The sequence below is a fragment of the Sarcophilus harrisii genome, chromosome 5 (genome assembly GCF_902635505.1).
Source record: "Sarcophilus harrisii chromosome 5, mSarHar1.11, whole genome shotgun sequence".
Lineage (NCBI taxonomy): Eukaryota > Metazoa > Chordata > Mammalia > Dasyuromorphia > Dasyuridae > Sarcophilus > Sarcophilus harrisii.
In genome coordinates this window covers 89,044,604-89,064,466 of record NC_045430.1, presented here as the reverse complement: position 1 = coordinate 89,064,466, position 19,863 = coordinate 89,044,604, and the positions used below count along the sequence as shown (strand labels likewise).

General features: G+C 41.8%; 2 protein-coding genes across 4 annotated transcripts in view; one reads left to right on the top strand and one right to left on the bottom strand.

Annotated features, from left to right (window-relative positions):
• Positions 1 to 250, bottom strand: part of CSAD (cysteine sulfinic acid decarboxylase) — a 40,730-nt gene extending 40,480 nt beyond the window's left edge. For all 3 annotated transcript variants that reach the window (XM_003772451.4, XM_031937816.1, XM_031937817.1), the window contains exon 1: positions 147 to 250. The gene's annotated coding sequence lies outside the window, so the exon portion shown is untranslated. The remainder of the gene's footprint in view (positions 1 to 146) is intronic.
• ZNF740 (zinc finger protein 740) lies at positions 166 to 19,794 on the top strand. The gene is made up of 7 exons (XM_031937818.1): positions 166 to 253; positions 2,845 to 3,169; positions 13,936 to 14,085; positions 14,499 to 14,585; positions 15,528 to 15,651; positions 16,025 to 16,143; positions 16,629 to 19,794. The coding sequence occupies exons 2-7, from the start codon at positions 3,161 to 3,163 to the stop codon at positions 16,716 to 16,718; spliced, it is 579 nt and encodes a 192-aa protein (XP_031793678.1). The 5' UTR covers positions 166 to 253; positions 2,845 to 3,160; the 3' UTR covers positions 16,719 to 19,794.
• The last annotated feature ends 69 nt before the right edge of the window (positions 19,795 to 19,863 follow it).

Below are 19,863 nucleotides of genomic sequence, written 5' to 3'. Positions count from 1 at the left end.
TACAGCTTGCTTTCCCTCCCGCTTTCTCTCTCCTACCCGAGTCGACAGGGCCCGGAAGTGGATGCCGCTGCTCGGCGGAGAGGACGAGGGGGAGGGGGAAAGTGCTTCCGGGGAAACGGGCCCCGGGCTGGTGTTTGTAAACTTGCCTCGGTCCCTGCGGGGGCAACGGCAGCGGCGGGGCTGGCACCGGAGAGTGAGCACTGGGGGAGGGGTTCTCCCGCACGGGAACACTGCTGGAGGCCGCGCCCGGCAGGTAAGAGCCCGTCCCGGGGAGCAAACCGCGGCCCAGGCCGACGACTGTGCCTCAGGCCGCTTCGCAGGCCGCGGGGGAGAAGCGCGGGCGCGTGCGAAGCAGGCGGGGGAGGAGGAGGAGCAGGAGCAGCGGCAGCGGCAGCACCGGTGGCGGCGGCAGCAGCAGCAGCAGCAGCAGGAGTAGCTGCACTAGCAGCAGCAGCAGCCGACGGCAGCGCGCGCGCGCGCACTCCTCTCCTCTCTCCCCACCCCCCTCCCGACACCCTACACCCCCGGCCCGGGGCCCGGCCAATCCCGCCCGAGCGCGCGCGCGCTCGGTCTCCTCTCTGGGCCGGGGTGGGCGGGGGGCTCGAGGAGCCTCGGGCGCGAGCACGCAGCCGGGCCGCCTCTCCCTCGGCGCCGTCGCGGCCTCGCGCGCGTCCTCAGCGCGCCGCCCGCCTGCCGGGGAGCCCGCGGCCCGGCCCGGAGCCCGCACCCACGTGGGACTGGGTCCCACTTCCGCCTGCCTTCCCTTCCCAGAAAGTTTTCTCGGGCTCGGCGCCGCTGCCGGGAGGCCCCCGCTCACCTCCTCGCGTCTGCTGGCTCCCTCCCCCTTACCTCCCCCGTCGCTTTGTTTCCGGACTCGTGCAGCCCTTCCCCGGGGGACCGGCCTCCGGCCGCCGGGGCTTTTGTTCGTCGACAGGAGGAAGAGGCTAACTTGGTCCCTGCTGCGTAGACCCGGGAGAAGCTTCGGGGGATGAGCCCCTGGAGCCTTGCCCGCCCTCACCTAGCGGGGGCACCTTGGCATCTGTCAGATGGAGAGGGTAGAGCGGAATTGTATTCCGGGCCTCCTACCTGTAATCTCCAGAACGAAGTGAGGGATAATAGAGTGAGGGGAAGAGGAAGGAGCCCCAGTGCCCCTCAGTCTTTAAAATAAATGTAGACCTTGCAGTCCTCCTAAGCCCAATCCTACTTCTTTTTTTCCCCCCCTTTTTACCACAAGGACCATACTCGTATCTCTATTTAACTCCCTATCTCAAGCCTGTGCAATACGGCTTCTTCCCTCCAGAGGCACCTGTGACTACCAAAATGCCAAATCCTTGGGCTTGTTTCAGTCTTCTTCCCATTTGCACTGTCTGCAGGATTTACTGCTTTCTTCCCGGATGCTCTCGGTTTTGGGGGATACTCCCAACCTGTTTGACAGCTTTTTTCTAGTCCTCACGGACCGCGAGCTCATTTATCTTTATTTGGGTGACTCCCAAATTTACATATCCATCCACTCCTACTCTAATCTTTGAGTACTTTTTGGACATTTCTAATGAAACTCATGAAATTAGGCAAATCACTTCATCTCCCTAGACCTGATAGTTTTTTCTTATGCAAAGTGAAGAGCTAGACAAGCTGGCCTTTGAGGACCTTTCCATCTCTAGATATACGATCTGATGTCCAAAATAAATTTCCCTGACCATTAGACCCTCTTAATTTGCCCCATCCAGGTTAAATGACCTGAGACGCCAGTCAAGTCTTGTGAATTCTACCTCCACTGCATTTCTTACATCTGACCCCATCTCTCCATGAATGTGGTCATCACTCTAATTCAGACCATATCACCAATAACATCCTCCTGATTGCAGTTTAACCCCTCCCATCCTTCAAACTGCTGTCCAAGTGATGGTTCTAAGCACAAGTCTGCTTCTAACACATCCTTGCTCAAAAAGCTTCAGTACAGTAGTTCATAATCCCTTTTTGTGTGTGTTATGGACCCTTTTGGTGAAGTTCATTGGTTTCTCCAAATAACATTGAATGCATAGAACCATCTATTGAAATAAAGGTGTAATTCTTTTCCCTCTTGAGTTCACAGGCATATATACCCTTGAGCCCTTTCCATAGATCCCAGGTCAAGAAATTCTATTCTACTGGTTTCCTCTTGCTTCTGAGATAAAATATAGTTTCCTCTGTCTGGCATTTAAAGCCCTTCTCTAGCTGCACTCTCCAAACAAGCCAGACTGGTCTATTTGCTGTCCCTTACATATAGAATCCATCTCCTGTCTTCATGTCCTTGCATAGACTGCCCCCTAGGCCCAGAATTCCCTCCATCTTCACCTCCTTTTTGTAAAACTTAGCATCTTTCAGTACTAAATCCACATGCTACTTTCTACTAGAAAGGCTTCTAGTAGAAAGCATTCCATCAGCTTTAGCTGACTCCCCTAAAAATTAATTTCTACTTACTTTCTATGTTATTTCCCATAATTGTCTCTGCATTTTTAATCTTTATATTCCTAGCCCCCAGAACAATGCCTGATGCTTGTTAGGGGCTTTAGTAAATATTTGTTAACTGATTTGCTAGGAGTTAAATTTCCGTTTCTGGTTTTAATATTTATTTGTTTCTTGGACAGGTAACCTCTCGGGGCCTCAGTTTCCTGGTCTATAAAATGAAGAAATTGGATTAGATGATATCTAACATCCCTTTCAGCTCTAATGATCTATGTATGCCTGACTTAATGACTCCTTTCTATGAACTTTGTAGAACAACTCACAAAATAATCCCACCCCATATTATTGTAGTCCATGTCTAAGTAGCCGGATCTCAGTAACCCCTGTCTCACTTTCTAGTTTCAGGTTTCTGAGACAGATTCAAAGCTACCTCCAGAGACTTGAGCTGGATACTGAAGACGGGCAGGTTTTCATTTTATTCTGAGAACAGCCAGGATCCTGTCAGGAAACAACAGCTGAAGTTCAGCATCATCTTCTCTTGGAGGGGCTGAGCTCCAGTGGCAGTCCAAGGCCTCTCAGTATGGCAGCAAGGGCATACAGAAGACATGGAATGAGGAAGCCATAATGAAATGTTGACAGTTGCCTCTGAATACACACTAACCAAAGGAATAAGAAACTCTTGAACTGTTGGATCACATTAAGTGAAGTGGGCGGCATGGCTCAGGTAAGGCAGTCTAGAGTACTCTTGAATCTATGCCACGCCAGATATAGACTCTGTGCAGTGGTCTCAGTCATCTTAGATTGATGACCTAAGTGCTGTTCTGAGCACTTAGAAATATTTTCCCACCAGAACTGTCTTTTGAATATAATGTCTAAATTTTCTCCTGAAAACTGTCCAGCTCTGCAACCTCAACTATGAGGTTGTAGGTACCTTATAGGATGGAGATGGGAAGGGTAAAGGATCCATTTTTACATTTAAGATTCTTTATAAACATGAAGCACTTTGCAAAGTTTTTCTACCATACAAGAAAAAATATGCCATGAACTTATGGCTAGAAGTTGGGAAATGCTGGCCTAGAGAAAGGAAGAGAGGCAATCTATGGTCTTTACCTTCACTGAGCTCCCAGTCAAAACTAATAAGACACATACCTCAGGAACAGATAAAGTGCTTAGAAAGTAACATATAAGTAAGTGCAGATAAATTGTAAATTGAGTACTTACCTACTAAGGGAAATAAAAAGCCTGATTAGGGAATTATGGTCAAAGAGTGGAAAAAACAGCAGATGCAGATGTTAAGAGAACTTTATAGACTTCCTCAGACACTAACCATGTGATTTTTGGCAAGCTCTTTAAGCCTTAGTTTCTTCATCTGTAAATTGAGAATAATCACAACTACTATCTGTAGTCTCTATCATTTGGGATTTTTGTGAAAATGCAATGAGATGAACATGTAAAGAGTTTGTATGATTGTTAAATATCATAATTATTGGTAACGGTCTAATAACATTAATAAAGGAAGACTTCCAGGAAGGTAGTATAATTTTAAATAGGATTTTGAAGATGGAGAAGCCTCTGGGAAAGGCTGCACTATCAGCTAAACTCTGACTTGTCCATACAACCTACTCTTCTCACCAGGCTGTGTGCTCAGGGTGCAAGGAGGTGTGTACTTCAGCCCTCAAAGAGTAACTTGCTTTAAGTCATCTGTCCCTGCTCTTACTGTCTTTTTACTTTCTAACAATATGGATTTCCCATTTACTATAAGAAGGATTCTGACAATTTTAGCATCCTGTTTGCCTGTGCCCTTTGATGGAGCAGAAGAATCCTTAAGATTGTCCAGGCAGCTATAATTTCTTTTGTGTCTTCTTGCCCCTTCTTTAGTGAAGTGGTTGGACCCTATTTATACTGTTTAAAAATATCAAGCAATAAGGATCTTCAGAGGCTTTTACTAATAGTATGCCTTATTTAGTCATTAATAAATACCCCTGCTAACCTATGAAAGTATTTCTGGTTAGTTATTTAGCCACTGACCACCAAGGTTTCTTCTATCTCTAGATTTTTCTTACATATTCAGAACATTTTGCCTTGAAAGGCATATGGTCTGTAGAATATGATGATATACTGATGAAGTTGCTAAAAGCACACATTCAAGAAGAAAGTAGTTTAGAGTGCTGAATCTTTCTAGCATTTACTTCACAGCTATTATTGGTTATGTAGTTTCTAAGAAACCAGCAGGCCTCAATCTTCCACCTTCCACTTTTACTCAGAGCCTTAATATGCTTACTGGTATGTGGAAGCCCTAGTTGAATTTAATGTTTCCTTTCCTTCTTGGTCTAGACCTGCCTACTTAGTATTTTCGAGGTCACGCTTTCAGGTAGGGGAGGTAGGGGATGCCAAGAGTCATATAGTTGTTAATTATTTGAGGTCACATTTGAACTCAGGTCCTCCTGATTTCAGAGCTGGTGCTTTGTCCACTATAACACGTAGCTGCCCCTCAAGGCCACTCTCTTAATCTCCCTACCCGAAACTTTACTGTGACCATTGTTGACTATTTGGGGAGAATGTCAAAATTGTCTTATCTTTGCTTCTAATAACCTCTCTTGTAATTATTCTTTGCTCCTAAACTAATTTGGACAGGCTAGCTCTCCAGTGAATAGTGCTCTGGGCTTAGAATCAGGGACACTCAATTTTTGAGTTCAAATCCCACCTCAGATACTTACTTTCTATGGGACCCTGAGCTCTTTGCTAACTCTCTTTGCTTCTGTTTTCTCATCTGTAAAGTGAGCTAGAGAAGGAAATGGCAAACTGCTCCTCTATCTTTGCCAAGAAAACCCCAAGAGTCGGACATGACTGAAATATTTGAACAACAAAAAAAATCTAAACTAATTACTAAACCCAAGTAAAGGTCCAATATATAACTATTCTTTCATTGCTTCTTAGTGTCCTAAAATTCATTGTGTTCTCTGTGAAGATTTGTGTTCATTTGTTGTCTACTTTGAATGAAGCCACTCTTAGATGATAGGTCTCTTTCTATAAACATTAGTCAGTGCTGTCTTGGTCTTGGACTGAACTTGGAGTCAGCAGAGGCTAGGAACAATAGTATATCTCTGATACAGGGTTCCACATGCAAGTCATGACCCCTTTCTGAACCTTGTGTGTTTAGCCTTTAAAGTGTGATTATTGTGAGGGTCCAGCAACTTCATCTGTGGCAAACTCTAAAGTGCTATCTGAAAATGTCTCTTTTTATCATTAACAAATGAAAAACTATGGACCAAGAGAATCTCTGTCAAATGTTAGTAGCATACTTCAATAATTTCACAGTAACAACAATAATGTCAAAAATTGCATAAAATAAAGACAGCAATAATGAGAACAAGAAACACATAGGCAGAAATAGAGATGTTATAGTTCATTTTCTTGTTCTCCTGTTGGCCCACTCGTGCCTTTCATGGATATTACCCATCAAACATCTCTTACTTATGTACAGTGGTAAACCAAATCTTACATCAAACTGTACACTGGACAATCACAAATATCAGGTATAAAATCAAAATGCTAATCAAGCAGCATAGGATTGGAAATGAAAAAAGATAATAGAATGGTAACAAATATTTCCTTACTGTTATGCAGAAGTTGACGTGTTCATAATGATTTATGAATTTCTGAGAAATGGCTTACAAAGTCTTTCCTAACCTATTGATAATTCTCTAGATTAGGAATTTTTAAATTAGGGTCTGAGAATATGATTGTGTTTTGTTCCTTTTTTAAATTTAGATGTCTATTTTAATATCATTGTTTTCTTTGTAATCCTATGTATTTTATGCACTTAAAATACATTTTTTATTAAAGCTTTTTATTTTCAAAAGATATGCATGGATAAATTTTCAACATTAACCCTTGCAAAACCTTGTGTTCCAGGTTTTTCTCCCCTTACCCCCTTCCCTCGATGGCAAGTAATCCAATATATTAAACATGGTAAAAATATATGTTAAATTCAATATTGCATTTAAAAATATTATTCTGAAAAGGGATCTGTAGATTCCACCAGACTACCAGAGGGATTCATGCCACCAAAAAAAGATAAGAATACTAAATAAATCTATCAAAGGTTCCTATAAGTACTGTCAGAATTTAAGTCCATCCACTTCAACCATAGTTCAATAATTTTCAGCTTTAATTATATAATGAAATTTATAGTTAGTAGGTGCTTAATTGTTATTGTTATTACTGTGAAATTATTGATGTATGCTACTAACATTAGACTGAGATTCTCTTGGTCCATAGTTTTTCATTTATTAATGATAAAAATAGACATTTTCAGATAGTACTTTAGAGTTTGCCACAGATAAACTCACTGGACCCCTATAACCTCCCTCCCCCCTTAATGTTTAAATGTTTAATATTGATCTTTTGGTTGTCCTTAAGCATAATTGTATTCTGTGTGGATCTACATTTATTCATGCTGGTGAAATACAGCCACATCATGACTTCTTTCAGCCTTTCCGTGAAGATAACATTCAATTCCTTTTTCAGCACCTATATGAATTAGACCCCATTTTCTACCAGATACCTTCTATGGTAACAACAATCCTGTATGCCACTAATGATGAGAATAATAGCTCACATTTACATGGCACATTAGGATGCATGGAACACTTCCTGATAACAGTCAGCTAAGAAATCTAACCACCTTCTTCTGTAAATGAAAAACTGAGTCACCCTTATTTGCCCAAGATTACGTAATAATCAACCTGTGTCTTTAGAACTTGAATTCAGGTCTCACCTGACTGATTAGCATTACTTCTGCTTCATTCTAAAACAGGAAAACCAAATATAGTACTAAAAATTAAAAAGTTGAATTAAAATCTTATAAGTATACAATTTTATATCCAATTATGCTTTAAAGTTGTCCAAGTTCATACTTCACAAAATTTAATCTATGTAGAATTCCTGTTGAGCTAAAATCTCTCCAAAGACCTCTAGAGGCATCCCCTCTCACCACCTCAATTGATTTGCTTGCCTCATTCTTCACAGGAAAAATTTAGCTCATTGAGAAAAGCCTCTTTGCCTCTCCTTTTCATATCACATCATTCAGATGTCTTTCCCTACTATCTTCTTCACCATATCTCATATCAAGAAATATGAATCCTTCTCTTTGTCAGGGCAAATACTTCTATATGCAAGAGGGATACTAATCCATCCCATGCACTATTATTCTCACTCTAATTCTTCTCCAGTCTCTCCCTCTCTACTAACTGTGGACTATAAATTCTCCCCTAGTCTTTAAAAAAAAAAATAACAAAATAAAACTTTCACTTTAATCTATCCCAGCTACTTATGTCCTATATCTCGCCTCCCTTTCTTGGCTTAACACATTTAAAAAGCTGTCTCCTCTCACTTTCTTGTAAAACTCTAAACTCTGCAATCTGGCTTTTGATTTCATTCAACTGAAACTGCTCTCCAAAGTCACCAGTGATCTCTTACTTGCCAAATCTAATGGCTTCATCTAAATCCTCATCCTTCTTGACCTTCTCCAAATCTTTGGAGTGTCAGTCACTCTTCTTGATCCTTTCCTTGCTGATTTGCCTTCTACCTATCTTAATTCTTTAATTTTTTTTTTTTTTTTTTTTTTTTTTTTTTGGCTAGATCTTCCAGGTCACACCACACACACTAGTAGTTATTTTCCAAAGTTCTTTCCTGAGCCCTTTTCTCTTTTTCTTGACAGAGTTTCTGTAGTAAAATCCTCTGAAGTTATCATTTTAATGCCTATTAACAAACATAAGTTGCATTTTCTAAAATTTGGCATGTATTTCGGGTTTCTTTGTTGCACAGTGTTAGAACATTGCTTTATACTACCTAATTCACTTGTTCATCTCTTCAGCTCCTTTAGATTCAATTGTCATTTTCATGCAGACGATTATGGATCTATTTACCCAACCCTAACCTCTCTCCTGTCCTCCAGTCTCACATCAACAGCAGCCGCCCATTGTGTATCTTGAATTGAATATCCAATAGACATTTCAAATTAATACATCCAGAACAGAATTTGTTATCTTTCTTCCCAAGCCCTCTTCCTTTTTACTATGTCTATTACTTGCTCCAGTCCATCCTACACAGAGTTACCAAAGTGATCCGACCTCAGCTCTTCTAACTCCATCTATTCCATTGGCTCCCTCTTGCTTCTGCTTGCTTTTTAAAACCCTTAACTTCTTCTGCCTTTCCCACCTTTAAGGGAGGGGTTGTTTGGGGGGTTAGCATTCTTACACATACTGTATGCTTATTGAATGTTTGTTGACTGACTATTGATTGGCTTTGCTTCCCTTGTTGTTTTCTTCAATATAGTGACAATGACCTGCTTGATGTTTTTTGAACATAACATTAAATATCCTGAATCATGCCTTTTCACTAGTTCTCCTCCATGGCTAGAACACTCCCCCTTCTTGACTCTGCCTCCTGACTTCCTTCAAGACTCTGCTCACATCTCATCTGCAAAAAGCATTTGCAGGCCTTTTCTGCTTCTGTCATTCATCTCCATCTCACTATTCACACAACCTCTGATTTTGTTTAGGTCCTCAGTACCTCTTATAGCAGGAGCCTTCTGATTGATCTTACTATTCCAAGAATCTCTCCACACTGGTCCACCCTGGGCACAGCTACCAAATTGTTTTCCTTAAGCAGAGGTCATTGCCTTGATCAATTAACTGCAGTGTCTATTATCTCTAGGATAATGGTCCTTCTAGTTACCTTCTAGGTAACTCGTCTGTTGGCCTTTTAAAATCCTTCATAACTTGATCTTAGCTGCCCTTTTCAGCATTATTGTTCATCACTTGCTTCCACGTGTTCAATGTTTCCTTGTTGTCCCTCATACATTGTACACCACTCCTCATCTCAGATCCCTGGTTACTTACACCCCCTTTAACATGAAACCTCTGGGTTCCCCAGATGCTCATTCCCTACCTCCTTAAAGGATCTTCTGTTTATTGACAATGTGTATTGTGCGTTTGTATATACCTGTGTATGATATATATATATATATACACACACATGCAGTCTATATGTTTCCTACAAATACACTGAAGAAAACTAAATGGATTCAGAAAGGAGTACACTTTCTTCTTGGCAATTCATGGAACCTGTATAAAATTGACCATATATTAGGACATAAAGACCTCAAAATCAAATGCAGAAAGGCAGAAATAGTAAATGCATTCTTTTCAGATCACGTTGCAATAAAAACTACATTCAACAAAAAGCCAGAGGAAAATGGACCAAAATTGGAAACTAAATAATCTCCTCCTAAAGAACGAATGGGTGAAACAGCAAATCATAGACACGATTAATAATTTCACCCAAGAAAATGACAATAATGACACAACATGCCAAAATTTGTGGGATGCAGCCAAAGCGGCAATAAGGGGAAGTTTTATATCTCTAAAGGCCTACTTGCATAAAATAGAGAAAGAGAAGATCAATGAATTAGACTTGCAACTAAAAAACTAGGAAAAGAAGCAAATTAAAAACTCTCAATCAAACATTAAACTTGAAATTCTAAAAATAAAAGGAGAGATTAATAAAATTGAAAGTAAAAAAAAACTTGAATTAATAAACTAAACTAAGAGTTGGTTTTATGAAAAAACCAACAAAATAAACTTTTAGTAAATTTGATTAGAAAAAGGAACGAGGAAAATCAAATTGTTAATCTTAAAAGTGAAAAGGGAGAACTTTCCATTAATGAAGAGGAAATTTAGAGCAATAATTAGGAGTTACTTTGCCCAACTTTATGCCAATAAATTTGCTAACCTAAGTGAAATGGATGGATACCTTCAAAAATATAGGTTGCCCATATTAACAGAGGAGGAAATAAATTGTTTAAATAGCCCCATTTTAGAAAAAGAAGTAGATAAAGCTATTAATCAACTCCCTAAGAAAAATTCCCAAGACCTACAAATAACTCTTGAGAGTGTGTACATACACACACACACACACACACACACACACCCCTACACATAATCTATGTAGAATTCCTGTTGAGCTAAAATCTCTCCAAAGACCTCTAGAAGTATCCTCTCTCACCACCTCAATTGAGTTGCCTGCTTCATTCTTGACAGGAAAAAATTTAGCTCATTGAGAAAAGTCTCTTTGCCCCTCCTTTTCATATCACTCAAATGTCTTTCCCCACTATCTTCTTCACCATATCTCATACACACACCGATTGATGTGTTGTTCCAGTAGGATACAAACTTGTTGGAGCTGTTTTATTTTGTTTATTGCAAGTGGAGGAAGACCTACTTTGTCTTTGTGTCTAGACAGAGGCTCTTTAGCTAACTCTTCGATGAAACAAAAGTCTTCTAGTTACAAGGAGCTTATAATTTCTCTACAGTGTTGTTAGTATCAAGTTAATTCTTGTTGCTCTCTTTCTATTATGCTTTTGGTCTCTTTACAAGAAGACAATGACATATGCCTATATGTAGGCTTCCTAGAAGTAGGAAGGCTTAAATCACCCTTTTCTTTCCTCACTTTGGGGAAAACTCCTTGGCCTGGCTTCACAAGTTTTACCACAACATGCCTTGAGTTTTTTCCTTGTCTGCCTTTACCCAGGTGCTTTTCCCTTTTTGTGCTGCCTTAGAACAAACACTCTTAGTTCCATTTCTAATTCTTACACTACATATCCCCATTTATTAAGTTTCCCTTACTCAGATGACTTTGAAGGCTCACATAATTTTCAGTCCTCAAAAAAGGAATTTGTTCTTTCCATACTTAAGTGTCCCAATAAGCCATTTATTTTAACTAGATGACATAGTGCATGGAGTACTGAGTCAAGACCTGAGTTCAGCTCCAACCACAGACACTAGCTGTGAGATCCTAGGCATATCACTCGATCTCCACCTGTCTTGATTTCTTTTTCTGCAAAATGGGGTTATTAATAATAGTATCTAACTCTCAGAGTAGTTGTAAGGACAAAATAAGATATTTGTAGAGCACTTTGCAAACCTTAAAATGCTATGTAAATACTAGCTATTATTGTTGATTGCATAGATTTCCATTTTGGAAGTTAGGGTGGGAGAGAAGAGGTAGGAACTCTCTTTAGCATCACTTTATAGATGAGAAACCATGTGATTTTTAGTCCCCTAAGTTGTGGGAAAATTATATCTGGATGTCTGCCTTTAGAAAATATTCAATCAGGTACAATTATCATATAGCCAACCTTCAGATTCCCACTTTCTAATTATCTTAGCTCTGGGGAACTCTCAGTTTAAAAGTGAGATGGTTGTCTAGCAGAAGTAAATGCTCATGTAGAGATATACATGTATATATACATATATATATATATATATATATATATATATATATATATATATATATATATATATATATATATATATATATATATACACACAATCTAGCTCCAATAAAGTTCCTTCCAGAATCTCATTTTGTTTTGGATAGATGTCATTCTCCATTCTTAAATGTTGAGATAGGTACAAACTCTAGTAGATTCTACTAAACAGAAAGCTTTAAATAAAAGTCTGGTGATGAATTATAGATTATATGTCTTTTATCTCAGTTCAGGGAAATTCAGAGAAAAACCACCTGCAGAGTAATGAATTTTTTGGCCATCCCAATTCTGAAATATCTAAAGTTAGAAAAGATTTGAGATGCATCAGAAGAGAGAATGTTTACCATATTGAGATTATCCATTGAGATGTATACAGAACCTGAAAAAATAGGACAAAGATGAGCTGCAATCAATTACTGCTTATCAAAAAGAAATTTCTTTTGGTCAAGAAATTAGTAATATAGATTGGACAGAGCAGGAACAGGCTGTGAGATGATATGAAAATAACAAAAGATGAGAATTCCCTCTGAACTGTACTGTATTAGAAATAGGACAAATCTCTTCGGGGGGGGGGGGGGGGGGGGGGGGGGGGGGGGGGGGGGCGGGGGGGGAGAGGGAGTGCAGTGGACAGGGCACTGAACTTGGCATCAGAAAGACCTGAATTCCAACTTGGCCTCAGACACTTACTATATGACAGACTATTATTAGGTTTCACTTGGGGCAAGTCACCTTTCCTCAGCTGCAAATGGGGGTGATAACAGCCCCTACTTCCCAAGATTGGGGTGAGGATCAAATTGAGGTGCTTTGCACAGTGCCTACCATATAATCAATCTCACAATAGATAATAAATACTGGTTGATGGACTCAAACTGACTATAGTCAAAACTAGTCTTTTCTAGCCTATTCATTTAACGAATAGGCTTAAATACATTTAAGTAATTTGGTCAAGGTCTGTCCTCTTCCTAGAGTTAGAGTGAAAAATGCACAGAATTTGGAATAAAGAGACCATAGCAAAATGATTTAACCTCCAGGAACTTTATTGATTTCATATGATAGATGGGGGTGGGGGTAGCAATATTTGCATTGCTAAGGTATGATGAACCTTATTATATTCTGGAATAACTAGTCCTAACTTATTAATGATCTGAAGATCTTCAGGGATACCAGCTCTCTTCTGAAGGTGATATGGAGACTTTCCTGGGGCAGAATTCTCTTCCCCCTTCCATAATCCTTTCCCCTTACATTTCAGCTGAAATCTGAACCTTGGCCCCACTCATGACATCTTTGAGACTGGAGATGACCCAAGGGCTGAGCAATATCTCTCAAGACTATTCTGAGTAGGGTTAAACTTTGGTTCAGAGCAAGCCCATGGCTAAATTGAAACCAAACCAAACTCTAGCATACAGATTATTGACAAATATGTCACTGCTGAGGATTCTATATATCCAGGTTCTATTATTCTTCTTAGTTTCTTCTCATATAACAATAATAACAGCTACCATTTATATAACTCTGGCTAGTGTCAGGCACTATGCTGAGCACTTTATAATTATCTCATTTGATTCTCATAACAACCCTGGGAGTTGTATCCTATTATTATACCCATTTTACAGATGAGGAAATTGAGGGAAACGGGTCTTGCCCAAAATCAACACAGATAGTAAGTGTCAGAGTCTAGATTTGCGCTTTTTCTGACTCCAGATCCAGAGGCACCTATATTTCCCTTTTTTATTTTAGGTAAAATAAAAGATCAATTTTCAAAGCAATCAGCATGAAACAAGTACATCAGAGTAAAAGAATGACTAGTTCCTGGTAGGATCAGTCAAGATTAATCAATAAGCATCTTAATAAGAGTACCTTATGTGCCAGGATAGTCAGAAAGGGTGTCCTGGAGAAGAGGAATATCAAGTAAGGATTAGAAAAAGCTGAGGAATTATGTCTTGAAGAAAAACAGAAGCCATCTCAGGCAGGAGGAATGGTAAGCTTTATAGCTATGCTTAAAGAAAGATAGTATTTGATGATGTTGGGAAAGAAGAAGGCTGTTCAGAAATAAAGGTTGGCTTGTACAGAGCAGGGGACTAGTTATATGGGTAAGGGAACATCACCAAGATTAGTCAAACCTGTCGAGTCATCTGACCTCTCTTCTCCCAATCTAGGCGAGTCTCCTAGCCTGTGAGGGCCTTGCAGGTGTGAGTTTGGTCCCCACGGCAGCCAGCAAGAAGATGATGCTGAGCCAGATTGCCAGCAAACAGGCAGAGAACGGGGAGCGAACGGGCAACCCAGAGGTGCTGAGGTGCTCAGGCCAGGTACAGCACTGCGAGTTGAGTGACCTGGGTTTTCCGTTAGAAAACTCTGGGCTTTTGTTCAGCCAGATAGGGAGATGTCCCTTCCTTTTCTCGGTGCCACCAGCTCCCATTGATTGCACTGAGGTTGGGCAAACAGGTATTTTTGTATTTTTGAGGGAGGGTCTTTTCCCTACCTCTAGCCTTTGGACACCTCAGCCTGAGGAGCTATGAGAAGATAAGAACAGAGGTTCTCACCAAGGCCCCACTCTCTGATCTTTGGAATTGGGAAGAGAAAGGAGTCCATCACATAAGACTCATTTTTGAGTTTATCATGTGTCAGAAAATAGTGAGAACCTCTCTTCTTATACTGTCTCTGCCCGTTTTTATCTCTGTGGAGTAGACCAAAACTTTAAATATGATCTTGTATTTAAAAGGGTCATCGAAAAGATGGAGAAAAGTCACGAAACCGAAAAGATGACAGCACTGCAGCTGAAGCTCCTCCACCGAAAAAAGTTAAAAAGGCAGGTAATGGGGCAGGCATACTTGGGGCTGAGGGATCCCCTCCACTCCTGCTTCATAAGGAGCATTGCCCCAAAGTCTAGATCGTTTCAAAACTCAGTGCGTAAGCAGGGGGTGACTAGGAAGACCTGCCCTGTATTGGAGGGCCAGCTGGACCAAATCACTCTCCCCTCTGAGCTTTAATGTCCTCTTATATAAAATGAAGGTAATCAAGTCCGAGGATGACAAAATAGAGAGGGAAGAACACTGCTCTTGGAGTCAGAAAACCTAAATTAGGGCCTAACCCCCTTAGCATCATGAAGAGAAGAGGCAAGTCATGTAAGCCTTCTTCCCAATCAGTAAAATAGAGACAATGGTTCTTGCACCATTAATCATAGAAGAGTTGCTCTTCAGCATAGGAAGGAAGTGATTGTACAGCAGAGAGTTCTTTTTACCAAGGTCCATACATACCTTCTGTCCCCCCTCAAAAAAAAAAACACACTTAACATGCTTCACAGATTGCTGTGAAGATAGTGTTTTGTGAATACCTTAAGGAAAATATTGAGGTTACCTAATTAAAGTTAGTTAAGATAAAGTTACCAAATAATTAATGTAAAGGGTTTGTTAAAATTGGCCCTTGAACTATATGGATTGCTGTTATTTGGTTTCTGATTTGGGTTAATAAAGACAGAGAGGAGGTAATAGTATATAGGATTCTATAGGAAAGACCAAACTTGATCCTTCTCAGATTATCTGTCATATTCCAGGTTTGCTAAGGTAAACAATCTCACCTTCATTTCCAAACTTGGACTGACCTAATCCCAGTAATGGGATTCTGTAGTATAAACAGAAAGAAATTAAAGCTAAGCAACTACTGGAAATGCTACAGTAGAATAGGGGTTTTAAGGGATAGGGAAACATTAGGGGCTCCCCCTAAAGAAACATGTCTGGTTGTCATCCCCCAGATGGTGGTTGTGGAGCAGAATGGCTCTTTTCAAGTAAAGAGCCAAAAAAACTTTATTTGTGAGCAGTGTTTTGGAGCCTTTAGAAGTAGTTATCACCTCAAGAGGCACATCCTCATTCACACAGGTAAGCCTTCTGTCTATATCAGGAGAGAGAGAGAGAGTGTGTGTGTGTGTGTGTATGTTAAGACACCCCCCAACCCCCGTACAGTTAAGTACAAACAAGGCCACAGAGCCTGTTCTGTACTCCCAATCTCCAAAGAGGAAGAATATTTAATATATATAGAAATGTGATAGAGGGAGGTGGGCTCATCCATGAGCCCAATGATCTTTGGAGGATTGTCTCCCACTTCTCCCCCTGCTCAGATTTTACTAACTAGGGAAAGAGTGAAGCAATCAGTGCAGAGTTAAAGGGTGATACAGATTTCATGAAAATACCTGGGATAAGAGTGTCTAATATATTAATTTTTCCTTGTTCATCTTTTCCCTGCCATGCCTAGGGGAGAAGCCATTTGAATGTGATGTATGTGATATGCGATTCATTCAGAAGTACCATCTGGAGCGCCACAAACGTGTGCACAGTGGGGAGAAACCCTACCAGTGTGAACGATGTCAGCAGGTACTGCGTGTGATCTCTCCACACTCATCCTATTTCTCTTTGCCATCAGTACCCACTGCCCTTCCTCAGGATTGAGGTCCATGCAGAGTTCCTGGTTGCTATCAAAAGCTAATACCCCCAGCTCCCTCACCTGCCCTGGAGTTAGCATTTCAGGGTGAGCTAAATTGGCTCTTCCTGACCAGTGTGGGACAGTGTCTATTGTTGTGGTATCCATCGTCCTTTTGACTGGTCTCACGGGAGATCTTTTGGGAGGGTACCGAGGGAGTCTGAAGGAGCATGTTATTGAGCATCTCCTAGTGTGGTAAGAGATTTAGAGCCCTGAATTTAGACAGCGTAGGAACAAGTGCTGTGTCATCTAAAGGCAAACCTTAGGGGTCAGGTCAGGATGGAATAAGGGAAGGGGACTGGGTCTGAAAAAGAGAGCCCACTAGCTGGTCTTTCGCTGTCTTCTTAGGAGCTTACCTTCTTCTTTTTTCTCTTCCCAGAGCTTTTCCCGGACAGATCGTTTGCTCAGACACAAACGGATGTGCCAAGGGTGTCACTCCAAAACCCTTGATGGGCAGTTTTCCCTCTAGGCCTGGGGCCCAGGGTGGTGGGAAGGATCAGAAGAGCTTGCTGAAGATGCTGCCCCCTCTGGTTCTGATGGTGCCACCACCTCCCACACCTCCACATGCCTCTTCTTTCTTCTCTTCACGGAGGAGGGGAGCAGGAGAGTCAAGAGACCTAATCTACATCAGGGGACAGGGCACCAGAGCCACAGCCCTGTAAACAATCTGAGATTTTGGTGGCTGGAGGGCTTTCTCCACCAATTCCTGGGAGGGTTGACCAATCTCTGAACCCTTGATTAAGCCATGGAAAGGGACTCAAGATACAGGACCAAGACAGAACAGTGGATCACACAGCCATGAACTCCACCTGGGAGTGAAGACTGGGAAGCGGTGTGTGTGAATGTGTGTGTATGTATATGTATACAGAGACGTATATATGTACATTTGTGTGTATGTTTGTGTGTATACATATATATGCATATGTGTATGTATGTATGCATATATATATTTAATCCAAAAGTGATTTCACCAGATGAACTGTGGACATAGATAACATGAAGGCATGGTACCCCAGGGCAAAGCAGGGACCGTGATTATCCTGGTCATCCCCCACAGGTGGCATTCTGGTTGCATTTTGCCTTCAGCGTTTACATGCCCTGTACCTCACCTTCTCTGAGGCAGGTGAGGAGCAGAGATGGCCGGCAGCTGAGCTTACCATGGGCTATGGAAAGGTCCCTGGGAGGCAAGGGCAGTTGGATACAAGCAAGAGTGGATAGGTATCTCCTTTTCCCCAGTGGAGTAGCAAGAGTTGTGCCCATGTGTGTTAAAGCAGTTTGCGAGACACAAATACTTGATAGGGCTGGCTCAAGTGCCTTTCGGAGGAAGCTATGGAAGGAGGCCTGGGAATCACCCCCTCCCTCTTCTTAGGGATCCTAAATCTTGAGGGTGGCTTTTATGTAGCCTAATTTTCTGATTGCCTTCCCCCATTGCCACTGATGTCCAAATAAAAGTGGATGGGTTGGAAGTTCTGGGTGCCAAAAAGTGAATCAGCACTGTGCCCTCTAAGGAGTTCAGCTAGCTGCTCTGTGTCAATTGAGTTGGGTCACAACCTGCTGAAGAAGTAAATGAAACTGGAGTCTGCCTCTTATCTTACTCCTGAAGGGGGGAGGGGAACAGCTTTCCCCTGTACCTACCTACCCAAGTCCTATCACTGTATTGAGATGAAGATGGTTGCTTCCTCATAAAGGAAAGAATAAAGAGGCTCTTCTCCATAGCCCTGAATGTGGGAGGGAGCACAGGAGGCTGCTTGTACTGACTGATGGAGCTAATGTGGACTTTACTTTGCTCAGTACTCTAGGTTCACTTGTTTCATGCCCCAAAGTCTGATCTGTTATAAGTGTTTATCTGTGTGCAGCACCTATGTGGATGTCTCAGAATAGATGGTAATGGCACCTCTTCTGTCCTAAACCCAAAGGGTTCTTGGGAAACTGATTAGCATCTATGTGATTTCAGGGGATTTGTATAGTGAGGATTTTGTTATTTAACAAACTGAGGGCTCTGGTATTTCTGGCCTGAGTTGAGTGAGAGCTAGAGATTCTTGAACAATGTTACTTTGGAAAAAAATCACTCCTTCCCGTAAGGCAAAAGGTGTAAGGGATTTTTTTGGGAGGTGCGGCAGTGTCTCTCCCCATCATCTTAGACTGGAAAGTTGGGTCAGTTAACTGTGTCTTGTGAGTAGGGTAGGATAGTAGGAGGCAGGACTAGATGAGAGCAGGGCTGGAAGTTTGTGTTCCCATTAGTCCTAAAGCTGGTGAGTGGGGGTGGGGCAGCACACTTGTGGCCATTCCCTATTGACAGGCAGTGGGGGCCAGAGGGAGAAGGAAGCAGTCCTGCTTGTCTGAAAGGGGAGTTCTCAAAGTCAGAAAGGGATCCTTGGCTCTTGGATTCTGCACTTGACAGGAACTGAGATTTTGCTCAGTCCTCCCAGTTTTATTTTCACACCCATTTCCCTTGGTCTGAATTCTATGCATTCTCCCTCCCCTGAGCAGTGAATGATCCCTGGAGGGGGAGTCTTAATGAATTTCAGCCAGCTTCCTGGGTGTTTGGGAGGTGAATCCTGGTTGCTGGGTCTAGGGTTTCCTTAAATGTCAACAATGAGGAGTCTTAGGAAAAGCAAAGATGGATTTAGAAAGATAAACCACAAACAGCTCTTAAAAACCGGGAAGGCTTATTCCCACCCCCTTGCAAGACTAATTTTTTTTGGGGGGGAATCAGGGGGGTTTTATGGGGGGGGGGTAAAGAGTGGGAAATCATGTGAATAGGTCGTGTGCTGATTCTAAGTCAGATTACTGCTTCAGCTTTTGCCAGAGCAGCTGAAGAAATGGGAGGGAGCTAATGAGTGTAATAAGGGACCAGGCCAAGACAGCTCACAGCCATCACTGGCATGTAGGGGAAGCCTGTGGCTAATTCTGTTGCGATGGGTGCTAAGACTTGAGAGGAAGGGGTGCTGCACACCTACCTGGCCAGGCCTAGGAGCCTCATCTAGTGGAAGAAACCACAGTAGATTTCAAGGACTCCTGGATTGAATCCTTCCCACCCTCCTTGGTGCTGCAGACGCTACAGCTGGGAGGAAGGGAAGATGAGCCAGTTTATAGGGGAGTTGCTACACCAATGTAGCATTTACCCAATACCTATATCTCCTCCAGCCTTTGCCCTTCCTTTGTCCACCCTGGCATTGGAGGGTCATAGAGACCCCCTTACCAGCCCACTGTGGCTGTTTAGCTACTGATAATGCTCCTAGGCTTGGTAGCCAGAGGGGTGGTAGTCTCCCTGGCCCCCTGTTCCTAAGTCCTTCCCACCATCCTACACAGGCCTTGGAGCTTTTATTTTCATCATCCCCTTCACCCTCTCACCCTTCCCCCCTTTTTTTTAATACACTTATTTTGCTATTGGGGGGCGGGAAGGGAGTAACAGATGGACAAGAAATTTTAAATGGTAGTTTTTATAAGATGTTATAAACTTGTATCTTTTTACCATTCAAAGTGCAGTGTATGTTCCTTTGTGACATATTTAGAATATTTAAATAAAATGGGGGTTTTCTACATTGTCTGCCTTTGTTGGGGAGGGTTCCATTTTAGATTGCTTTCATCACCACAATTTGGGGAAGGAAAAT

What these genes read in the sequence shown, in the direction of transcription:
- ZNF740 (XM_031937818.1), top strand. An exon ending in TGCTGAGGTGCTCAGGCCAG is followed by an intron (nt 14,086 to 14,498) that starts GTACAGCACTGC and finishes TGTATTTAAAAG; the next exon opens with GGTCATCGAAAAGATGGAGA. An exon ending in AGTGTGAACGATGTCAGCAG is followed by an intron (nt 16,144 to 16,628) that starts GTACTGCGTGTG and finishes TTCTCTTCCCAG; the next exon opens with AGCTTTTCCCGGACAGATCG.